General features: G+C 37.9%; 1 protein-coding gene across 6 annotated transcripts in view; it reads right to left on the bottom strand.

Annotated features, from left to right (window-relative positions):
• Positions 1 to 7,211: 7,211 nt before the first annotated feature.
• The window catches only part of Lin54 (lin-54 DREAM MuvB core complex component), a 54,069-nt gene continuing 42,771 nt past the window's right edge, over positions 7,212 to 18,509 (bottom strand). For 4 of the 6 annotated variants that reach the window (XM_004872322.3, XM_004872321.4, XM_004872323.3 and 1 more), the window contains 7 exons: positions 18,198 to 18,395; positions 16,380 to 16,471; positions 15,500 to 15,571; positions 14,715 to 14,817; positions 14,420 to 14,557; positions 11,911 to 12,113; positions 7,212 to 9,503 (listed from right to left, as the gene is read on the bottom strand). In XM_004872322.3, the coding sequence (XP_004872379.1) occupies positions 9,302 to 9,503; positions 11,911 to 12,113; positions 14,420 to 14,557; positions 14,715 to 14,817; positions 15,500 to 15,571; positions 16,380 to 16,471; positions 18,198 to 18,395 (1,008 nt within the window). In that variant the 3' untranslated portion in view covers positions 7,212 to 9,301. The remainder of the gene's footprint in view (positions 9,504 to 11,910; positions 12,114 to 14,419; positions 14,558 to 14,714; positions 14,818 to 15,499; positions 15,572 to 16,379; positions 16,472 to 18,197; positions 18,396 to 18,509) is intronic. The other 2 variants (XM_087199326.1, XM_013068356.3) reach the window with 1 other exon arrangement.

The following is an 18,509-nucleotide window of genomic DNA, read 5'->3' as shown; positions in this document are numbered from 1 at the left end:
CACTATATCCACAGAGCCAAAGACAAAAACCATATGATTATCTCCATAGATGCAGAAAAAGCATTTGACAAAATCCAACATGCATTTATGATAAAAACCCTACAAAAAATTGGAATAGATGGTCTCTACCTCAAACTGATAGAAGCCATCTATGAAAAACCAACAGCCAATATCGTACTAAATGGTCAAACACTGAAATCCTTCACACTAAAATCAGGAACAAGATAAGGATGTCCACTATCACCACTCTTGTTCAATATAGTTCTGGAAACATTAGCCACGGCAATTAGACAAGAGAAAGAAATAAAAGGAATAAAGATAGGTAATGAAGAAGTCAAATTGTCACTATTTGCAGATGACATGATACTCTATATAGAAGACCCCAAGAACTCCACCAAAAGTCTTCTAGACTTAATAACCAAATTCACTCAAGTAGCTGGTTACAAGGTCAACACACAAAAATCAATAGCTTTCTTCTACACCAATGACAGACTCACTGAGAGAGAAATAGGGCAAATAATTCCTTTCACAATTAGCATCCAAAAAACTGAAATACCTAGGAATCATCCTAATGAAAGAAATCAAAGACCTCTTCTCTGAAAACTATGGCACTCTGAAAAGAGAGATTGAAGATGATATCAGAAAATGGACAGACATCCCCTGCTCCAGGGTAAGAAGAATTAATATAGTGAAAATGGCCATACTTCCAAAACTGCTATATAGATTAAATGCTATCCCAGTTGAGATCCCAGCAGCACACTTCATAGACCTTGAGAAAACAATCCAAAAATTCATTTGGAACAAGAAGAGACCAGAATAGCCAAATCAATTCTAGGTAACAGAGACATGGCAGGGGGTATCACAATCCCCAACCTGAAAATATATTACAAAGCTACCATGATAAAAACAGCATGGTACTGGCAAAGAAACAGACTTGAGGACCAGTGGAACAGATTACAAGATGCAGAAACGCCAGACACACTCAGCCATCTCATCTTTGATAAAGGAGCCAAACACCCTCACTGGAGGAAAGATAGTCTCTTTAATAAATGGTGCTGGAAAAATTGGGCTTCAACTTGCCAAAGATTAAAACTAGACCTATATCTCTCACCATGCACTAAACTAAAATCAAAATGGATTAAAGATCTAAATATTAAAATAGAAACTCTGAACCAGTTGGAACAGAGGTTAGGTAGAACCCTTGAAGACATTGGTGTAGGAAAAGATTTTATGAACAAAACCTCAGTTGCCTGTGAACTAGCACAAACAATCAACAAATGGGATCTCTTCTTATTAAAAGGCTTCTGCACAGCAAGAGAAACCACCAGCAGTGTGAAGAGACAACACATAATGTGGGAAAAAACCTTCACCTGCTCTTCCTCAGACAAAGGTCTACTATCTCGAATCTATAAAGAACTTACAAAGATCAGACCTCCCAAATTTAAAGACCCAATCAGAAAATGGGCATCTGAAATGAGCAGACATTTCTCACACAAAGAAGTAGAAATAGCAAATAAATACATGAAAAAATGTTCAACATCACTGGTCATTCGAGAGATGCAAATGAAAACAATGCTGAGATTCCACTTCACTCCAGAAAGAATGGCTGCTATCATGAAATCAACCAATAACCAATGCTGGCAGGGCTGTGTGGAAAGAGGAACCCTGCTCCACTGCTGGTGGGAGTGTAGACTGGTGCAACCACTGTGGAAATCAGTATGGAGATACCTCAAAGAACTAGGACTGGAAGTCCCATTTGACCTTGCTATTCCACTGCTGGGGATCTTCCCCAAAGAATTAAAAGAATCATACCACAGTGATATATGTGCGCCCATGTTCATAGCAGCACAGTTTGTGATAGCTAAAACTTGGAAACAGCCCAAATGCCCATCAACTGGAGACTGGATAAAGAAAATGTGGTTTTTTAATAAAATGGAGTACTACTCAGCCATAAAATATGAGAAATTAGAGACATTAATAGCTAAGTGGATGGTCATTGAGGCAATACTCTTAAGTGAAATAAATAGGACACACATGTGTAAATACCAAATAGTTTCTCTGGTGTGAGAAACTGAAAGTGTAAATAAGGACTAAATGTATAATAGGTAATGTGAAATAGGAAGTAAAGGGGCAAAGGGGAAGGAAGTGGGAGGGCTAGGGGAAAGGACAGAAGGGAATGGGATTAATATGAGAAAACGGAAAAATAGGAACAAAATCTTTGTAAATAGGGAGGACTGGAGGGATTGAAGGGAGGGCTGGGCAAGGGTGAAAAATAAGAACCAAGAGAGATTATGTAAAGGTGCAAATTTCCAAGGATGAATGTCATTATATTGTATACCTAAAATGTACCAATGATTAGAATGAATAATCGATAATGTAAAATAGGAAGAAAAGGTCCAAAGGGGTAGTGGTCGTGGGAGGGGCAGGGGAAAGGAAAGAAGGGAAAGGAAAAATGCTGAGAAATGGAAAAAATGGAAATAAAGTCTTTGTAAATAGGGAAGGGTGGAGGGCATGAAGGGAGGGCTAGGAATGGGGAAAAAATAAGAACCAAGATGCATTACGTAAAGGTACAATTCCCAATGAGAAATGTAATTGTGTTGTATACCTACAATGTACCAATAAAAGAATTTAATACATTAAAAAAAAAAAGAAGTACCTTGGAAGACAAATTAATGAAACTAACTCTATAGGAAATATAAAATTTTGAATAGCACTTATTACAAAAAGTATATTCCTAGCTTGAAAACCTAACTATATGACAACAGGCTCATATACATTTTAACTGATAAATTATATCAAACATTTAAAGCAGAAAAGAGAAGGAACACTTCTCCCCTTATTTTAGGAAATCAACATTATACTAATACTAAAACTGGATAAAGATAATAGAAGAAAAAAGTATGAACATAGATAGAAATTTGTGTAACAAACCAATTAGAAGTCAGATCTGGCAGTATGTAGAAAGCGGTTTTATTATAGGGATGGCAGTGTTGGTTCAGCATTGGAAGATCCACCCCCAGAAGTCATCATTTTAATGGAGGAAAGGAAAAACCCATATGATCCTGTCACTAGTTGGAGAAAAAGTATTGGACTAAATTCTACAGCTATTCATGGTAAATGCTATCAGGAGACTAGAAGTAGAACAGAACCTTCTCAACAGATTAAAGACACATGCTCCATACTTCCAGCAAAAATGCCTTATATGAATGTAGAAGATACAATGTTTCTCCCTAAGGTGGGGAACAAGGGCAGATTATACCTACTCTTCATCTGTCCATTAAACTTTGAAACATAGGCCTAAACCAAAATAGTCTGGAAATAAAATGACACAATTAGCACATGACTGGCAAAGTAGATGCAAAATCTTTGTATGTAGATGAAATGATCATCTACAGAGAAAACACTAAAAAATCTCTAGGACACCCTAGAACTTGTATTTGAATTTAGCAGGATTAGAAAACACAAGGTATATATAAAAATTCAGGTCTATATACTTGCTATAAATGAAAAATTCGATATTGAAATTTAAAAGCTATGTAAGAGTACAAAGGACCTAGAAAAGTAAAAAGAAAAAGAAAAAAAAGTGTTGCAAGATGTTTAGTACCTAATTTGAAGACTTCCTGTAAAGCTACAGTAATCAAGGCAGTGTTGGTATAAGGAAAGACATATAGATCATTGGAATAAAACAGAGAATCTAGAAATAGAACCACACATATATGGTCCACTGAGTTTTGAAAGATTATTTAACATTTACATTTTATAGAATATAAATTCATCCCAAGAGCTGAGGAAGACAGTGTTTTCAGCAAATGGCATTAGAACACCTGGCATCCGTATATAAAAATTAAACTCAACCCTTTATTTCCATACATAAAAAATAACTTGAAAGGATCTATGAACCTAAATATGAAAGCCTAAAAGTATAAAACTTTAAGGAAGAAATTATATGGGAAAATATTTATGAATTTAGGGTAGGCAAGAACTTCCTAGGATATAAAAAACATGATGTATAAAAGAAAAAAAATTGATGAGATTTCATCAAAATTTAGAACTTTAAATGACATTGTTAAAATGAAAAGTAGTCCTTAAACAGACCATAATTACAATGCATATAACCTATGACCAGAATACACAAAGAACTCTTACAGCTCATTAATAGACATCCTAATTAAAAAGTAGACACAAGATGATAGCCAGTACAGCACAAGGAAAGGTGTGCAACACTAGAATCAGAAAAATGCTAATCAGTACAAGATTGAATTATACACTCATTAGGGAGATGAAGTTAAAAGTTTTAAAAGCCTTGTCATGACTTTTTCTTTTTGTTGGATTCTCCCGCTTTGAGTTTAATTTGTCAAGCCCAATGGATTCATTCTGCTGGGCTTCCTGGGGTTATGATCCTCATTGTCTTTTCCTAGGATATTGTGTAAAATTTTTTGGAGTGTTTGTTTGGTATTCATGAATTTCCTAAGGTTCTCTTTATCATGAAAGTATCTTATTTCTCCATCAATTTTGAAAGATAGTGTTGCAGGGTACATCAATCTGGGTTGGAGGCTCTTTTCCTATAGGGCTTGAAATACATCACCCCAAGCTCTTCTTACCTTAAGGGTTTGCATTGAGAAGTCTGCTGTGATTCTGATGGGCTTTCCTTTGTATGTGATTTCTTTTCTCTCACTGCTTGTAGAATTTTGTTCTTCTGTTGGGTTTCCGGAATCCTATTATATGCCTCTGTGTAGATTTTTTTATCAAGGCTAGTTGAAGTCCATATTATATGCCTCACTTATCTGTATGTCAAATTCTTTTCCCCTGCTTGGGAAGTTTTCTGTCATCACTTCTGTGAAGTTTTTTTATGTCATCTGCACTCTCTCCTGTTTCTTCATTGACCCCGGTCAGTCTTATGTTATTCTTCTTTGCATCGTCTAGCAGCTGTTGGATTGGTTTCTCGTGGTCCCTTACAATTTTAAAGCAATTTTTCTTTTCCTGGTCCTTAATTGCAATCTTATCTTCTATATCTGAAATTCTGTCCTCACATTGGTTCATTCTGCTGTGTAGACTTTCAATGGAGTTTTTAAATCTCCTGGAAATCTGTTTGCATCTGTTTTATGGATTCCATTTGTTTCCTATGTTGGGATTCCATCATGTTCCTCAGCTCTATTTTTTTGTGTTCTCTCTAGATTTATTAATCATGTCTTGCACTATGGGCACAATCTCTGCTATTATTGTGAGAAATTATTTCTGATTTCATTTTTTCCAGATCCTCTTTTGTTGCCCTGTTCATGGAGTCCAGGTGGTTGAGCATCAGATTGTTCCATCTCTTTTCCCCTTGGGGTTGCTGTACGTGATCTGGAAGTCTGTTCTTGAGGCCTGTTTATGTGTCTTCTCATTTCCATAGCAGGGGGTGCTTCTGGCACCCGCACGGCTCTCGTTCTCTGCCCTAGGAGCATGGAATGGTGGCGGAGGGGCCTCCTTCCGGATGCTGGGACTGGCACACCTTCTCTGCCCAAGGAGCATGGAATGGTGGCAGAGCCTCCTTCCAGGTGCTGGGACTGGCTCACTTTCTCTGCCCTAGGAACTTGGAATGGCAGTGGGGAGCCTCCTCCTGGGTGCTGGGATAGACTCACCTCCTCTGCTCTAGGAGCTGTGGAATGGTGGAGGGGAGCCTCCTCGTGTGTGTCTAGCACCATTTATTGAAGAGGCTTTCTTCCAATGAAGGTGTTAGCGCCTCTGTCAGAGATGTGGCTATGTTTGGAGTTGTTTCTGCATATTCTAAACTGTTCCGTTGATTCTCCAGTCTGGTTTTTGGGGTTTGTGTGTGTGTGTGTGTGTGCGCCAGTATCCTGCTGTTTTTATCACAATTGCTTTGTAGTATAATTTCAAGTTGGAGATTGTGATGCTTCTTGCCTTGCCTTTGTTGCCCAGAATTGCTTTTGCTATTCTAGGTCTCTTCTGGAGCCAAATGAATTTTAGGACTGTTTTCTTTAATTCTGTGAGATATACTATTGGAATTTTGATTGGGATTGCATTAAATCTGTGTAAGTTTTTGAAGTATGGTCATTTTCACTATATTGGTTCTTCCTACTCAAGAACAAGGGATATCTTTCCATTTTCTCTATATTCATAGTCATTGTCTGCCTCATTTTTAATGATCATTTAGTTTTTCTTTCATGTATTATTCAGTGAGTTACATTTACATGTTTTAATGTTGGACCAACCTTTTATTCCTGGGAGAGACTTTACTTGGGTGTGATGTTTTTATGTACTGCCAGATTTCATTTGCTAATATAAAGTCCCTGTGATTTTACATAGTAACTTCCATATACTTTTCTCACTGCTTTTGAGTAGAAACTAAGAATGTCTTGGAGAAACTAAGAATGTCTTAAGTGCTGTCCCAAATTTGCCACTGAGAAAATACTTAATTAAAAAAAAAAAATCCCTCAAAATCACATGATCTGGCTGAGGGTGTAGCTCTGTGATAAAGTACTTTCCTAGCACACACAGGCCTTCAATTCAGTCTCTAGCATGAAGGGGAAAGATGGATTAAAAATACAGTTTGCATTTGGTGTACCAATGATGATAAAGTGTAAATTTTTAAAGGAGCCCTAGGTAACTTGCATAATAAAAAATCCCAGTAGTAAAGATGTTAGCTGATTTGCTCCCCTCGGTTTAGAGTGGCTGGCCCCAAATTCCTACCTAAAATGGTTAAGGGATGCAATGAAACTAGAGGTAGAGCTAGGGGTCTTTGAACCTTCAATTATAAACTAGTCATTTCCTTATTAATGTTACAGAGCAACAAAAATAGAAATTTTTCTAAAGGTATTTTTATTCACATTCTACATAAGAGTGAGAAATTAATTGTTAAATATCTACAGCAGGGAGCTAAGGCTGTGTGCCCCGTCCACCCCTCCACTGCTGTGCAGGCTATAGGGCTGTGCATTAGGGTTCCGTCTCCCACATGAAACTGTGGAAGGTGTGTATCATAAGTAGGTGGGGTTTCTGCTCCCAGAAGAAAGTGGAAAAGGAAAATAAACATTCTCATTTCAAAGCAATTTGTGTTAGAGATAACCAGCAAAGTTCTTTTTTTAGTTGTATGGTTTATGAATAATGTCAAACTTATTTGAAAATCAGATCATTTAGAAGGTTTCTTGCATGTTGAATGGTTAAAACTGATTATTGAACTAAAGAAAAATTTTAGAAAGAAAACGAAAGAATGCAACTTTTTTACAGAATAGTATAAATGTTTATTTTCTGTATGATTTACTTTCCTGTCCTGTTTTTACAATATAGAAAAGCGTATTCTTTGAATAGCTCTAGTAAATATAAATTTAATCATTCTATCTTGGGATGTAAATAGAGCTAAAAAGTTATATACCCAATCTTCCCCAAATAGTCTTTTAAAATGGTTGAATGTGGCTATTAATGTGGTTCAACAATTTGATGCAAATGCCTAAATACAAAAAGTTGTTTAGTAAGTACTGCACAGGAAGAAAAAGGGCTTAATACTTCAGATAGCCTCTTGAAAATCAAAACCTAGTAGCATGTGATTGCACCTTCAAATTTTTACAAGCAAAACATTCTTAAGCAATGCCATCATACATAATCTACAATTGTAATCAAAATTCACATTTTCTGCACACTGTATATAAATACACATCACAATGGTGCAATTAGAATTAACACAGAATATATACAAAATGAACAAAGTTTAGGTTTAGACCAAAAATTTATTGCAATTTTTGAAAAATAACTTGATTAGGTATTATTTTATCCTCTTACACTAATTTACATTTATACAAATTTTAATTAGGCATACTAGATTGAGGTGCTAAGAATGTCTGCACTATCTACATTTAAAGTTACTGCACTATACTTCTTTAAATCCAGATTTCAAAAGGAGGATACTTTAATGAACAATGGAATCCTCTTTTGGATTACTTAATTTCTATTGCCTATATCTTGCATGTTGATATGAACATATATACACAATACATACAACTATAGAGTCCTTGTAGAAAATATAATAATCATATATACTGATAATTACTGAGGATTAAGGTACCTAACAAAATGCCTAAATTCCAACATGGTTTGTTTTGTCATAAAATCAAGAGTCCTACTACAATAGGCTCTTAAATTCATAATTTAATTACTGAAAATGATTTAGCCTATTTTACCAATTACATGAAAACACACATGCCTTCAGCTTACCAAATCACTGGCTAAAAACAATGCCATAATAAACTTCCCTCATAAAAAGAAATTCCATTATAATTTTGAAAGCTTTGCTAGGAGACCTATTTCAGTAATCAAGTAAAAGCCATATATTGGTCTGAAAGTTCTTAGTTCAAACGTCAACAAAGAGAGCCATATAGAGAAAAATCCTTCCTTAAATTCATCTCTTACAGCTTCAATATTCCTTATTTCTCCATCCAAGCTAAATTTTATACTTGATAATTATATGAAGTTCTATAATATCTCTACATAATTTTTACTTATATTCACACACCTCTCACTTTACTAGTAGCCAGTAATCACTTTGACACAACTTATTTCAAACACATACCACTTCTGTGAAAATGGAGACAGCTCAGAGCATTCTTAGCCATTCCTCATTACAGAAACACAATGCACACCTTCTGATAATTATTTACTGTCTCTTCACTTGTGCGTTTGTGTGAAAAACAATTTTTATTTTAAAATTGTGCCTGGGGATTGCTGCCTCTTTTGATATTCCAGAATCCAGGCAAAAAGCTGATTTTTTTTAAAAAGAGTGTTTTTTGGAACACAAAATGCCATTTGAATACATTCCATAAGAATTTATGTAGACCTTTTACCTGTGTATATTCTAGATTAGAAGCAAAGAATGACTGCACAGGACCAATGGTGTTTTGACTTTTTCTACTGAACAAAGCCATACAACACCACATATAAATTACTTAATTTATAAAATGTTCTTTGTTGATAGTATCAGAAAGTTAGAATATCTAATCGTTAAGAAACCCAAGCAAATTAAAAATCTATATAATAAAAATTAAAAAGAAAAATTCAATTTAGAAGGGGTGTAAACAGAATTAACTAAGATTCCAAGTTCGATCCCCAGTACCAAAAAAAAAAGAATTAACTAAGATTTAAAATGTATTAATTTCCTCAATTAAAATTTCTTCTCTTTCAGTATTATAATTTCAGATCTCTTAAAACAAGGACTGAGTTGAAATACAGTAATCGTTAACTTATCCAGAAAATCAAGGGTCCTTGAACCCTACATTTTCTGTACAGTTCCATTTCTCCATCTTTTATGCACAGGTCAGCAGTTCATGGCACAAGGGTCACTTTTCGCTTTTCCTGCAGAGTTGATGACACTCATCAGACAGCGTCCAAATTCCTCCAGTATCATTCGCTCAGCAGCTGCCTTTGACTTCCCCTTCTTGTCTGCTTGCTCTGCCTGGGCAAGCAGGCAGTTACATGTGGCTTCAGCTACTTCCTTGGTGACAAAGGTGAATGGCAACCTGAAATGATGTTGAGAGAGAAACAGAAAGGTGGTGATGCCTGAGCAACGACAGCAGCAAGATCTTCTCCATAGAGTCCAGTATCTGAGTGCCACACCATACACAAACATCCTAAAGAGCTTTGGGGTCATGCTGGGTTTAGCACGGACATATCTAAAACACCATTCAGGAAATACAGTATTTAACACAGAATACATGATCGATTACTGACACAAAACACGTGGTCAATGACCTACCTACATGTAGTAAGTAGGTAATTCACCACTAATACCAGATTTCTCATTGGGCTCACTAAAGAAATAATTCTACATGTCCCATGGACATCTTTGTAATTGAAGTCCTTGCAGCTCATGAGCAAGACTGTGCCACTGTGGGTCTCTCTTTATTCAGAGCTGTTTGTCCAGAGCCAAAAATGGCACCTGACCGAGGCAATATGCCCAAGGAATGGCTGAGTAATACTGGGAATACTGTATGATTCCCAATACTAAGGACCATCGCTGGGGCAACCTTTAAAGAAAGCACTTTCCCACATTCCCTCATACCAAATGAAACAACCACACATGCACACCAGCACCTTGCTGTTCCTCAAAACACACGACACAAGGGGAAAACCAAACCCTGTTCTCTACCATGCCCTTTTTAAAGACCTGAACCACTGAGCAGTGAATTAGACAGCAGCTCCTCCTAAGCCTATGCTATTGTGGCCAGGTCTCCAAGCCTGAGAGATTAAACCAGGAAACCTGACCTAACCACAAACTCAGCAGCCCATCAGTGAACAGTCACTCCTAGAATACTGCCATCTATGTCAAGGAAGCCTGAAGGTAAGGCCCACTCTCACAAGGGAACATAATTGAAATTCAGGATGCCATACTATTGCACAGAATCTTTAATGTACAAAAAACCATTTGAAATTAAATCATGGTAACATTGTAGAATTACTAATACTACATAATAAAAGTGTTCACTACAAAATACTTGGAAATTAAAGGGGACTAAAAGGAAAGAAAGAGAATTCCAGAAGTACTGGTGCACACCTGTAACCTCAGCACTGGGGAGGCTGAGGCAGGAGGATCATGAATCCAAGGCCAGCCTGGGCTACACACTGAGACCCTGTCTCGAAAAGTACCAATCAATCAATCCAAAAAACCCACAAGAGTTCCAGATTTTAAACACTCGAACAAAGGTTTATTAACATGCTGATGTAACTTTATACTGGCTTTTTTAAAAAGAAGGTTTTTATTGTATTGTGTAACTTCGTATTTTCATTTCCTAGCATAAATATTTTCCCAAGTGGAAAAATTTTATGTTTTACCTTACTATACCTTTAATCTCCACATGAAGATTAGACTTACTCATCTAAAAGATTATTAAAAGGCCAACAAGTATTCATGCCATAACCCTAACTAATGTATCTGCCCATTTCCACTTCTGTCAAGAAACATCTGTGTAGTCCAGGTGTGAGAGTTCATCAGAATAGCTGAACTATTTTGTACAAAAAGACAGCCTTATTTATTTTTATTTTTTTTTCTGGTACCAGGGATTGAACTCAGGACCTTGTGTTTATAAGGCAAGAGCCAGAACCACTGAGCTAAATCCTCAGCCCCTTTTTCATTTTTTTTTTAATGGGACCGAGGATTAACTTCAGGACCTTCACACTGAGCAATATCTCCAGTCTTTTCATTTTTTTTTCACTATGAAACAGGGTCTTGCTAAGTCTCTCAGTTGCCTGGGCTAGGCTCTATTTGTGATCCTCCTGCCTCAGCCTCCTTGAGTGCTGGGATTACAGGTGCATGCCACCACAACTGGCCAAAAGCCTTACTTTTATAAGCATTGGATCTTAGTTCGACTTAAAGGGCTTATTCCACTTAACTTCTCAAATTAATCTAATAACAATAAAAGACTACAATATCAGAGTATGATGGGTAGTTCCAATAGGATGGGAAAAGTGCTTCAAGAATATAGAAAAAGGGCCAGGGATTTAGCTCAGTGGTTTTGCTGCCTGCTGTGCAAGCGCAAGGACCCAAGTTCGATCCCCGGTACCAAAAAAAGAATATCGAAAAAGAGGTAAGAAAATGCAAAGATATGAGTAATTAACCTCATCAAAAAAGGTGTAAAAAATTTGGTTTTTTATAGGTGTTTCTCAAATTACATAGTACTGCCTCTTAGTAGGGAGAAATCTAATTAAATTAAGCACAACAAACTAAAGCATCACTTTGTATTTTAGAATTGCACAACGTATCTGACAGTGATTTTTCTGTTATCCTTAAATTCCTTTAAAAACAACTAAAGATGGAAAGAAATACAAAATTCAGATTTGAACTCAGCTTTGAATCCCCCAAAAGAAACATTACCAAAAATAAGAATTTGAGAAACATTATAGAAAGACTTTTAGAAGATGCAAACTTACTTTCCTCCTCCACTATTCAAAGCTGGCGCTGGCCGAGTAAGCAGGTCGGAAATCTGAGAGGACAGCTTGGTCTTGGCCGCTGTCTGCTGCTGCACCCTAACTTCAGCTGCATCTGCCAAGTGCATCAGTGTCTTTCTTTCTGGGCTTTCTTCAAAATTTTTACAGCCAATACACTTGCATATCGAGGAACACATTATTTTTGCCTAAAAGATTAACAAAAGAGGAAGTTTCCTAATCAAAACCTATAAGCAGATGCCACAATCAAATCAACAAATAATATTACCTGGCCAACTGACATTAAGGTTAGATGGAAGCACCTTTTGTGACAAAGACTAATTAGGATAACTACACATGTGGACCAGTCAGGAGAGGCTGAACTGTTCAGGTCCTTTCCTGTCAACTCCACCCACTGAGTACAGATTCTCTCCCACCAGGAATGACACAGGTTCTCTGTAAGGAGTGTGAATGAGACACTAAGGTATCACCAATGACAGCTATTCAGAACCCAGCCACTTTAAACAAATCATCATTGACATGCCAGTGACCACACAGTTTCACACGAAAAGGATTTCAACCATACTAGAGTAGTGATGGTGAGCCTTTTAGAGCTCTCAATGATAACACCTGCTGTGGCACATACGCCATAGGTTTGCCACCATTGTTAATGGGTTTATTTTCTGCTTTTTGGTGAACCTAGGAATCAAACACAGGGTCACTTTACCACTGAGCCACATCCCTAGCCCTGTGTATTTATTATTTTGGGGGCAAGGCCTCCCTAAATTGCCCAGGCTGGCTTTGAACTTGGAAATCAGACCCCGAACAGCTGGGATTACAGACATGTGCCCTCCATGCCTGGCTGATGTGCCACGTTGACTAGATACTTCCCTCACTGAACTATCTTCCCTCTCCAGATCCCCAACCTCCTCAATGATCAGGAACCAGTGTGTCCTTCCATGTAAAACATAAAATATATTTACATGAAACGGAGGCCTTACGTCCAAATAGCAGTTAATAAATACAGAATTCTCTCTTTGAGTTTTTAGTTTGTTTTACACAATCATGTACCTGCCTTTCAGCATCTTGCTTTCGTACATGGCAAGAACTAATGGGGTTCCTCTAACCTGTCACCTGGCACAGCTGGAATACATTATCTTTAATGGCTGGGTGGAATTCCTGGTATATATGTGCCACATTTTATTGGGCATTTATTCCTCCACTGATGGGTATTCAGTTTCTCGTTCCATTATCCACAAATAATGCATGAAAAGATTTGGGGCGGTAAAAATTATGATGTTATTTTTCTGAGTTAGTTTTAGAACAGGGCTCACTAGTCAAAGTATATGTAGCTTTCAATTTTAAGAGATGTGGTCAGATTTTTTTTTCAGCTGTAATACTTCACATTTCATCACCAATGTATAAATTAAGGCTTTCTATGTTCCCTACAACAATGGATGTAATAACTTAGTATTTGACGATCTCATTGAGGAGAGCACTGTTCTTTACATTTTCTTGGCTCTTAATGAATTCCTTTCATGTAAATTTAAATAAGCAAAACTACTGTCTATCTCCGTATAGCACCTAGCAAGATAAATTGACCATATTATGAATACATTTACTCTGCTTCTTTGTGTGCATGCATATGTACGAGTGTGTATAGAGAGGGAATGAAGATTGAATCCCAGGTACTCTCTCACTGAGCTCCATCCCCAGCCCTGTCTGTCTATCTGGCTGGCTGTCTATGCTATCCTCCTGCCTCAACCTCTCCAGTGCTAGGAATATAGGTGTGTACCACCACCATACCCGGCTGCCCTGGTTCTTTCTTACAATACACAAATGAGTTCTATTTATCAAAGCATTAATGACTATACATTTGAATTAAATGGATTACTGTCAGCCTGTGTGGGAATCCAACCAAGTGACATTTTTATTAAGCCCTGAAGACAGAAAAAAATCCCTGGCCTTGAAGCAGGGGGAGGTATCAGTGGTGATAATTTGGACTGTTTTTTTAATTTGTTTTTTGTGGTGCTGGGGATCATGTCCAGGGCCTTGTACACTAGGCAAGTGCTTTACTACTGAGTTCCATCCCCAGCCTAGGACAACCCTTGGTCTCAGGACTATGCCCAGAGCACAGGCTGTTGCACACACACATGTATTTCAGAAAAGCCTGCAGAGAGCAGCAGGCAATGCTGTCTCTTGGTTGAAGACACCACTGTAGTTTGTAAACCTCTGTGACATTGCTATTTTTATTGAAACTTGACATGCAGGTGCTGTGGTGTTCATGCTGTCAGTCATGAAGCAGCAAATCAGCAGCAAGACCCCAGCTGTACCAACGAGCACAAGGCTCACTGCCCTGAAGCCGATTCCTCCTCAGCTGGGGCCCTGGAACCAGCTGTATTATTTCCAACACTAACACAAAATGACTCCCAATTGTCATGGAACACTTTTGCAGTGTGTTCAACTAAAGCTGTTTGCCAAAGGCAGTTAGGAGATGCTCCCTGCAGCATCTCACCTCGTAGCACTCACAGTAGTTCTTGAGACACCCTGAGCGCTTACAGTTACAGCCCTTGCTGTGCCGTCGGTCTGACTCTCCCTCCTTCCCTTTCCCAATCTTCGGCTTGAAGGCTTCTGGATTTCTGTCCAGGCAGGCCTGCCAAACACACCAGTGTCAACTGCACTGAAGTCACAGCACATTATGCATACACACCACATAGGTTATTAGACTTTCTTTATAAGACAACTGGGTTCTTTAAAATAAAACCAGAAGAAACTAGATTTTTGTCAGATAAAAAATAAAAAATAATCACCTTTATTGCTTTTTGCCTTTCATTTTCATGTTCCAAATTGTTGTAACAATTAGTACAATTGCAGTTGTTGCAAAATTCACCATTTGCAAAGCAATCACAATATCTGGAAGGTGAAAACCAGTCTAAGATTAAAAGTCGATGAAATAAAGCTAGTAACTAGATAATTATATATATACACATGCATTATGCTTGTGATAAAGCATTTCAGAAACAAATTTACCCAGCACCACCTAGTTGCAGAGTTAAAAAAACAGGTGGTCAGGCTCAAAATTTAAGTCACCAACTCCTAGAATTTGGGCCTAGAAACTTAGTCTAAATAGTAACAGTTGTCAGCATAAGATCTATAGGATTTTATGTGCCCCAAAGTGAATTATTTCAGAATCCTGATAAAGGAAAAACACAGCTTAAGCCAGAGCAGTGTTGCTTTGCCTTCTGAGTCCCTCAAAGGCAGTGCCACCCCTGAACTACTGCATCTTCTAGCTGAGCACTGCAGACCAAACACGAGGTCGTAAGTGTCTGTCATTAAGGACATGAACTGTGTCTGTCTCATGCTGCATGTCCCTAGCCGATAACTCATGTATCACCACAGAGAACTCCAAAGCACTGCCTTTCATCCATGAAGGAAACTATACTTCTATACTGCTATAGGTGCTCATGCACTTGTATGTTTATTTAAATTACTTAGACTTATGAAATTGGCCTGTTAAGAGTTTAAATTAGGTCCATTTGTTTTTAAGAGCATTTCTAATTATATAAGGTAAGCAAACAATAGAAAAAACACTTACAATTTCAAACACAGAGATTTTGTACAATTACAGGGCTTTCTGGGCCGACTGGCAGACTCTGATGGGATTATCCTATACAGACACACAAAAATATACATTTTAATCCATTTAACATAACCATTTAAAACTATGAAAGTCTCCAATCTATTAATTTCTCCTGAAATAAATCTTGAACAAAAGTATTCATCTCTAATAAAAGTCTATTTTGTAAATATGTATTTTAAAGTTATCAATAGCTATAAAGAACACTTCTCATATACCCTTCCTTCTGAAAGAACAAAACTTGAAAACAGGTCAAAACCCTTGGACTTCAATTATACAAGACAGGGGCCAGGGATTTAGCTCAGTGGGTCCGCCACCTGTCTTGCATGCACAAGGACCCGAGTTCGATCCCCAGTACCAAAAAAAAAAAAAAAAAAAAAAAATATATATATATATATATATATACACACACACACACAAGACAGTGAGAAGGGTGGGGGAGGACCGGGCTTTGGAAAAGGACAGGTGCCCTGGAATTAACCATGCAAGCACTGCTTCCACACCCAGACTGCAAAGATGGAACCAAGACGTCAACAAACAGGAAGAAAAACCAAAAACCTCACATAATTTAAAAATAGTTAACATCATTTTAAACACATATGCAGAATGACAGAGTGAGAGACAGAAAGAGAATAAATGTGGAAAAGTTGGTGGATCTGAGTAAAGGGTATCTGGAGATCTTTGTTTCTATAACTTGTTTGTTTGATATTTGAAAATAAAAAGCACTTTAGAGGACTGTTTATATAGCTTTAAGGGAAAAAAAATCAAATGTGATGTATTTTGGAATAAATATACTTAATGTTGGATTTAAGTCAACCCGACAACTTAAAGCACTCACCCATTGAATGGAAGCCTTGCCTGGGTCTGGATCCCAGGCGTCCCAGTGAAGTTAGAGTTGCTTGCTATGGACACATATGAAGACTGCTGTAGCTGTGTGTAAAGAAGGTGAGTTAAGATCATATCTGAAAAATAGACAACACTCTGAGATGCAGTGATCATGAGAAGCACAAATTCATCAACCAAAGTAGAAAACAATATAATGAAGAAGTCATATAAACACTTCCTGCAACTACTTTATTTTTTTGAGACAGGGTCTAACTATGTAGCCCAGGCTGGCCTCAAAATCAAGATACAGCCTTCTGCCTCAGCCTCTCTAGTGCTGAGATTACAGGTATGCACCACCATGCCCAGCTTCATGGAGCTCTTTGTAAGACCCAAACCAATACTAGAGGTGAAATAACATGAACAATTTAGTATACTAATACTAAATACTATAAATGTAAAAAAATTATTTCCTAAGAGTATGTTAGAACTATGGGAAATTCTAGATGGATACCCTACAAATACTGAAATAAACTTTATTGGTTAGAAAAATGCACATAAAATACATACTATATTGATCACACTACAAATCATAGATAATGAAGTTAAGTGCATAAGTGAGCTTCATTTTATGGGATTTCTTTTTCTTTATCCCTTTTTTTCTTTCTTTTCTCCCTCCCTCCCTTCTTCCTACCCTTCTTGCAGTGCTGGTGGTGGAACATGACCTTGTGCGTGCTGGGTAAACATTCTATACCAACTCAGCTACATTCCCAGCCCTACACTGACTTCTAAACATAGAAAAGGTATAATAAAAATACTGACTGGGTGTGGTGGTGCACATGGCAGCCTCAGCACCCCGGGAGGCTGAAACAGGAGGCTGACAAGTTTGAGCCCAGTCTGGGTAACTTAGCAAGACTGTCTCAAAGACAAAAAACAAACAAAAAAGGTCTGGGGATGTTGCTCCATACAGAGGGCCCAGTTCAATCCCCAGTACCACAAGGGGGTGTGGTTGGAGGACTTGAAAGAACATTTGTTGCTTGTAGTGGTATATGCCAGTAATCCTAGCAGTTTGGGAAGCTGAGTCAGGAAGATGACAAGTTTGATTCCTGCCTGGGCAACTTAGTGACATGCTGTCTCAAACAATAAAAGGGGCTGTGGATGTAGCCCAGTGGTAGTGCACCTGAGTTTGATCCCTAGTGCTAACAAAACAAAACAAACCTGAACATCAGTCCACATACATTTCATTAAAGTACAAGTATTTCTTTCTATTTCCTCTCTGACAATGGAAGTCAATCCATTCAATACTTAGAACACTGTTTAATCTTTGCATGACAAAGAAAAACCTCCATCTGCTTCCTGCTAGTGGTGCACCACACCTGGACAAAAGGCTAGTGCATGACTTCCATTCTATCGAGGGCTCAATGACAGTGGCTCAGCCACTAAAGACACCTGGAAAATCCTCCCATGGTTTACTTTCCAAACACAAGCCAGTGGCATCCTATTGTGAAGAAGAGCAATATCACAGTCATAGTCTTTCTAAAGACACTGGGACTTTGCCAACTTTAACTTTCTCCATCTCCAAGTCTTGCCTGTCACCAACCAGCACACAGCTCCAAACTGCCTACTTTTTTTATCTGACTTGTGTCATATATTCCTAAATGCTGAAAACACATAGAAATAAACTCACATGCTTCAGATAACACTTCAAGATTTTAGAAAGAGCCATGTTAATCCTGATTCTGATGCTCCTGAATAGTTTCAGAATGTGGTGGTACTAGACGTCCTAGACCCGATCTCATTTCTGGAACACAGTGACTTCACCTTCTCCACATACCTGAGTGACATACTGAGCCGGAAGCACTGCATAGCCCACATTCCCTGTCCCTGGGGCTGGGGCCAGGACTGTTCCTGGAGGCAGGTTGGTGAGGTTGGGCTGGATCTGGGGCAGTGGTGTGGCGGGCATGATGAGCCGCTGCTGGGGCTGGGTATTGGTTACAATCTGTGAAGTTGGGTTGATTGGTTTTGGAACAACCTAAAAAAGGGAAATTTTGTGCTCAATGGTCACAATAATAAATTTTATAGCTGTTCAATTCAGTATCAATCTCTTATACCTAAATCTCAACTCTGAACTTGAACAGTAAATTAT

The sequence above is a fragment of the Heterocephalus glaber genome, unplaced genomic scaffold (genome assembly GCF_053883595.1).
Source record: "Heterocephalus glaber isolate CG9 unplaced genomic scaffold, H.glaber_assembly_v1.0 deba00001698, whole genome shotgun sequence".
NCBI lineage: Eukaryota > Metazoa > Chordata > Mammalia > Rodentia > Bathyergidae > Heterocephalus > Heterocephalus glaber.
This window is presented reverse-complemented; position numbering and strand designations above follow the sequence as displayed.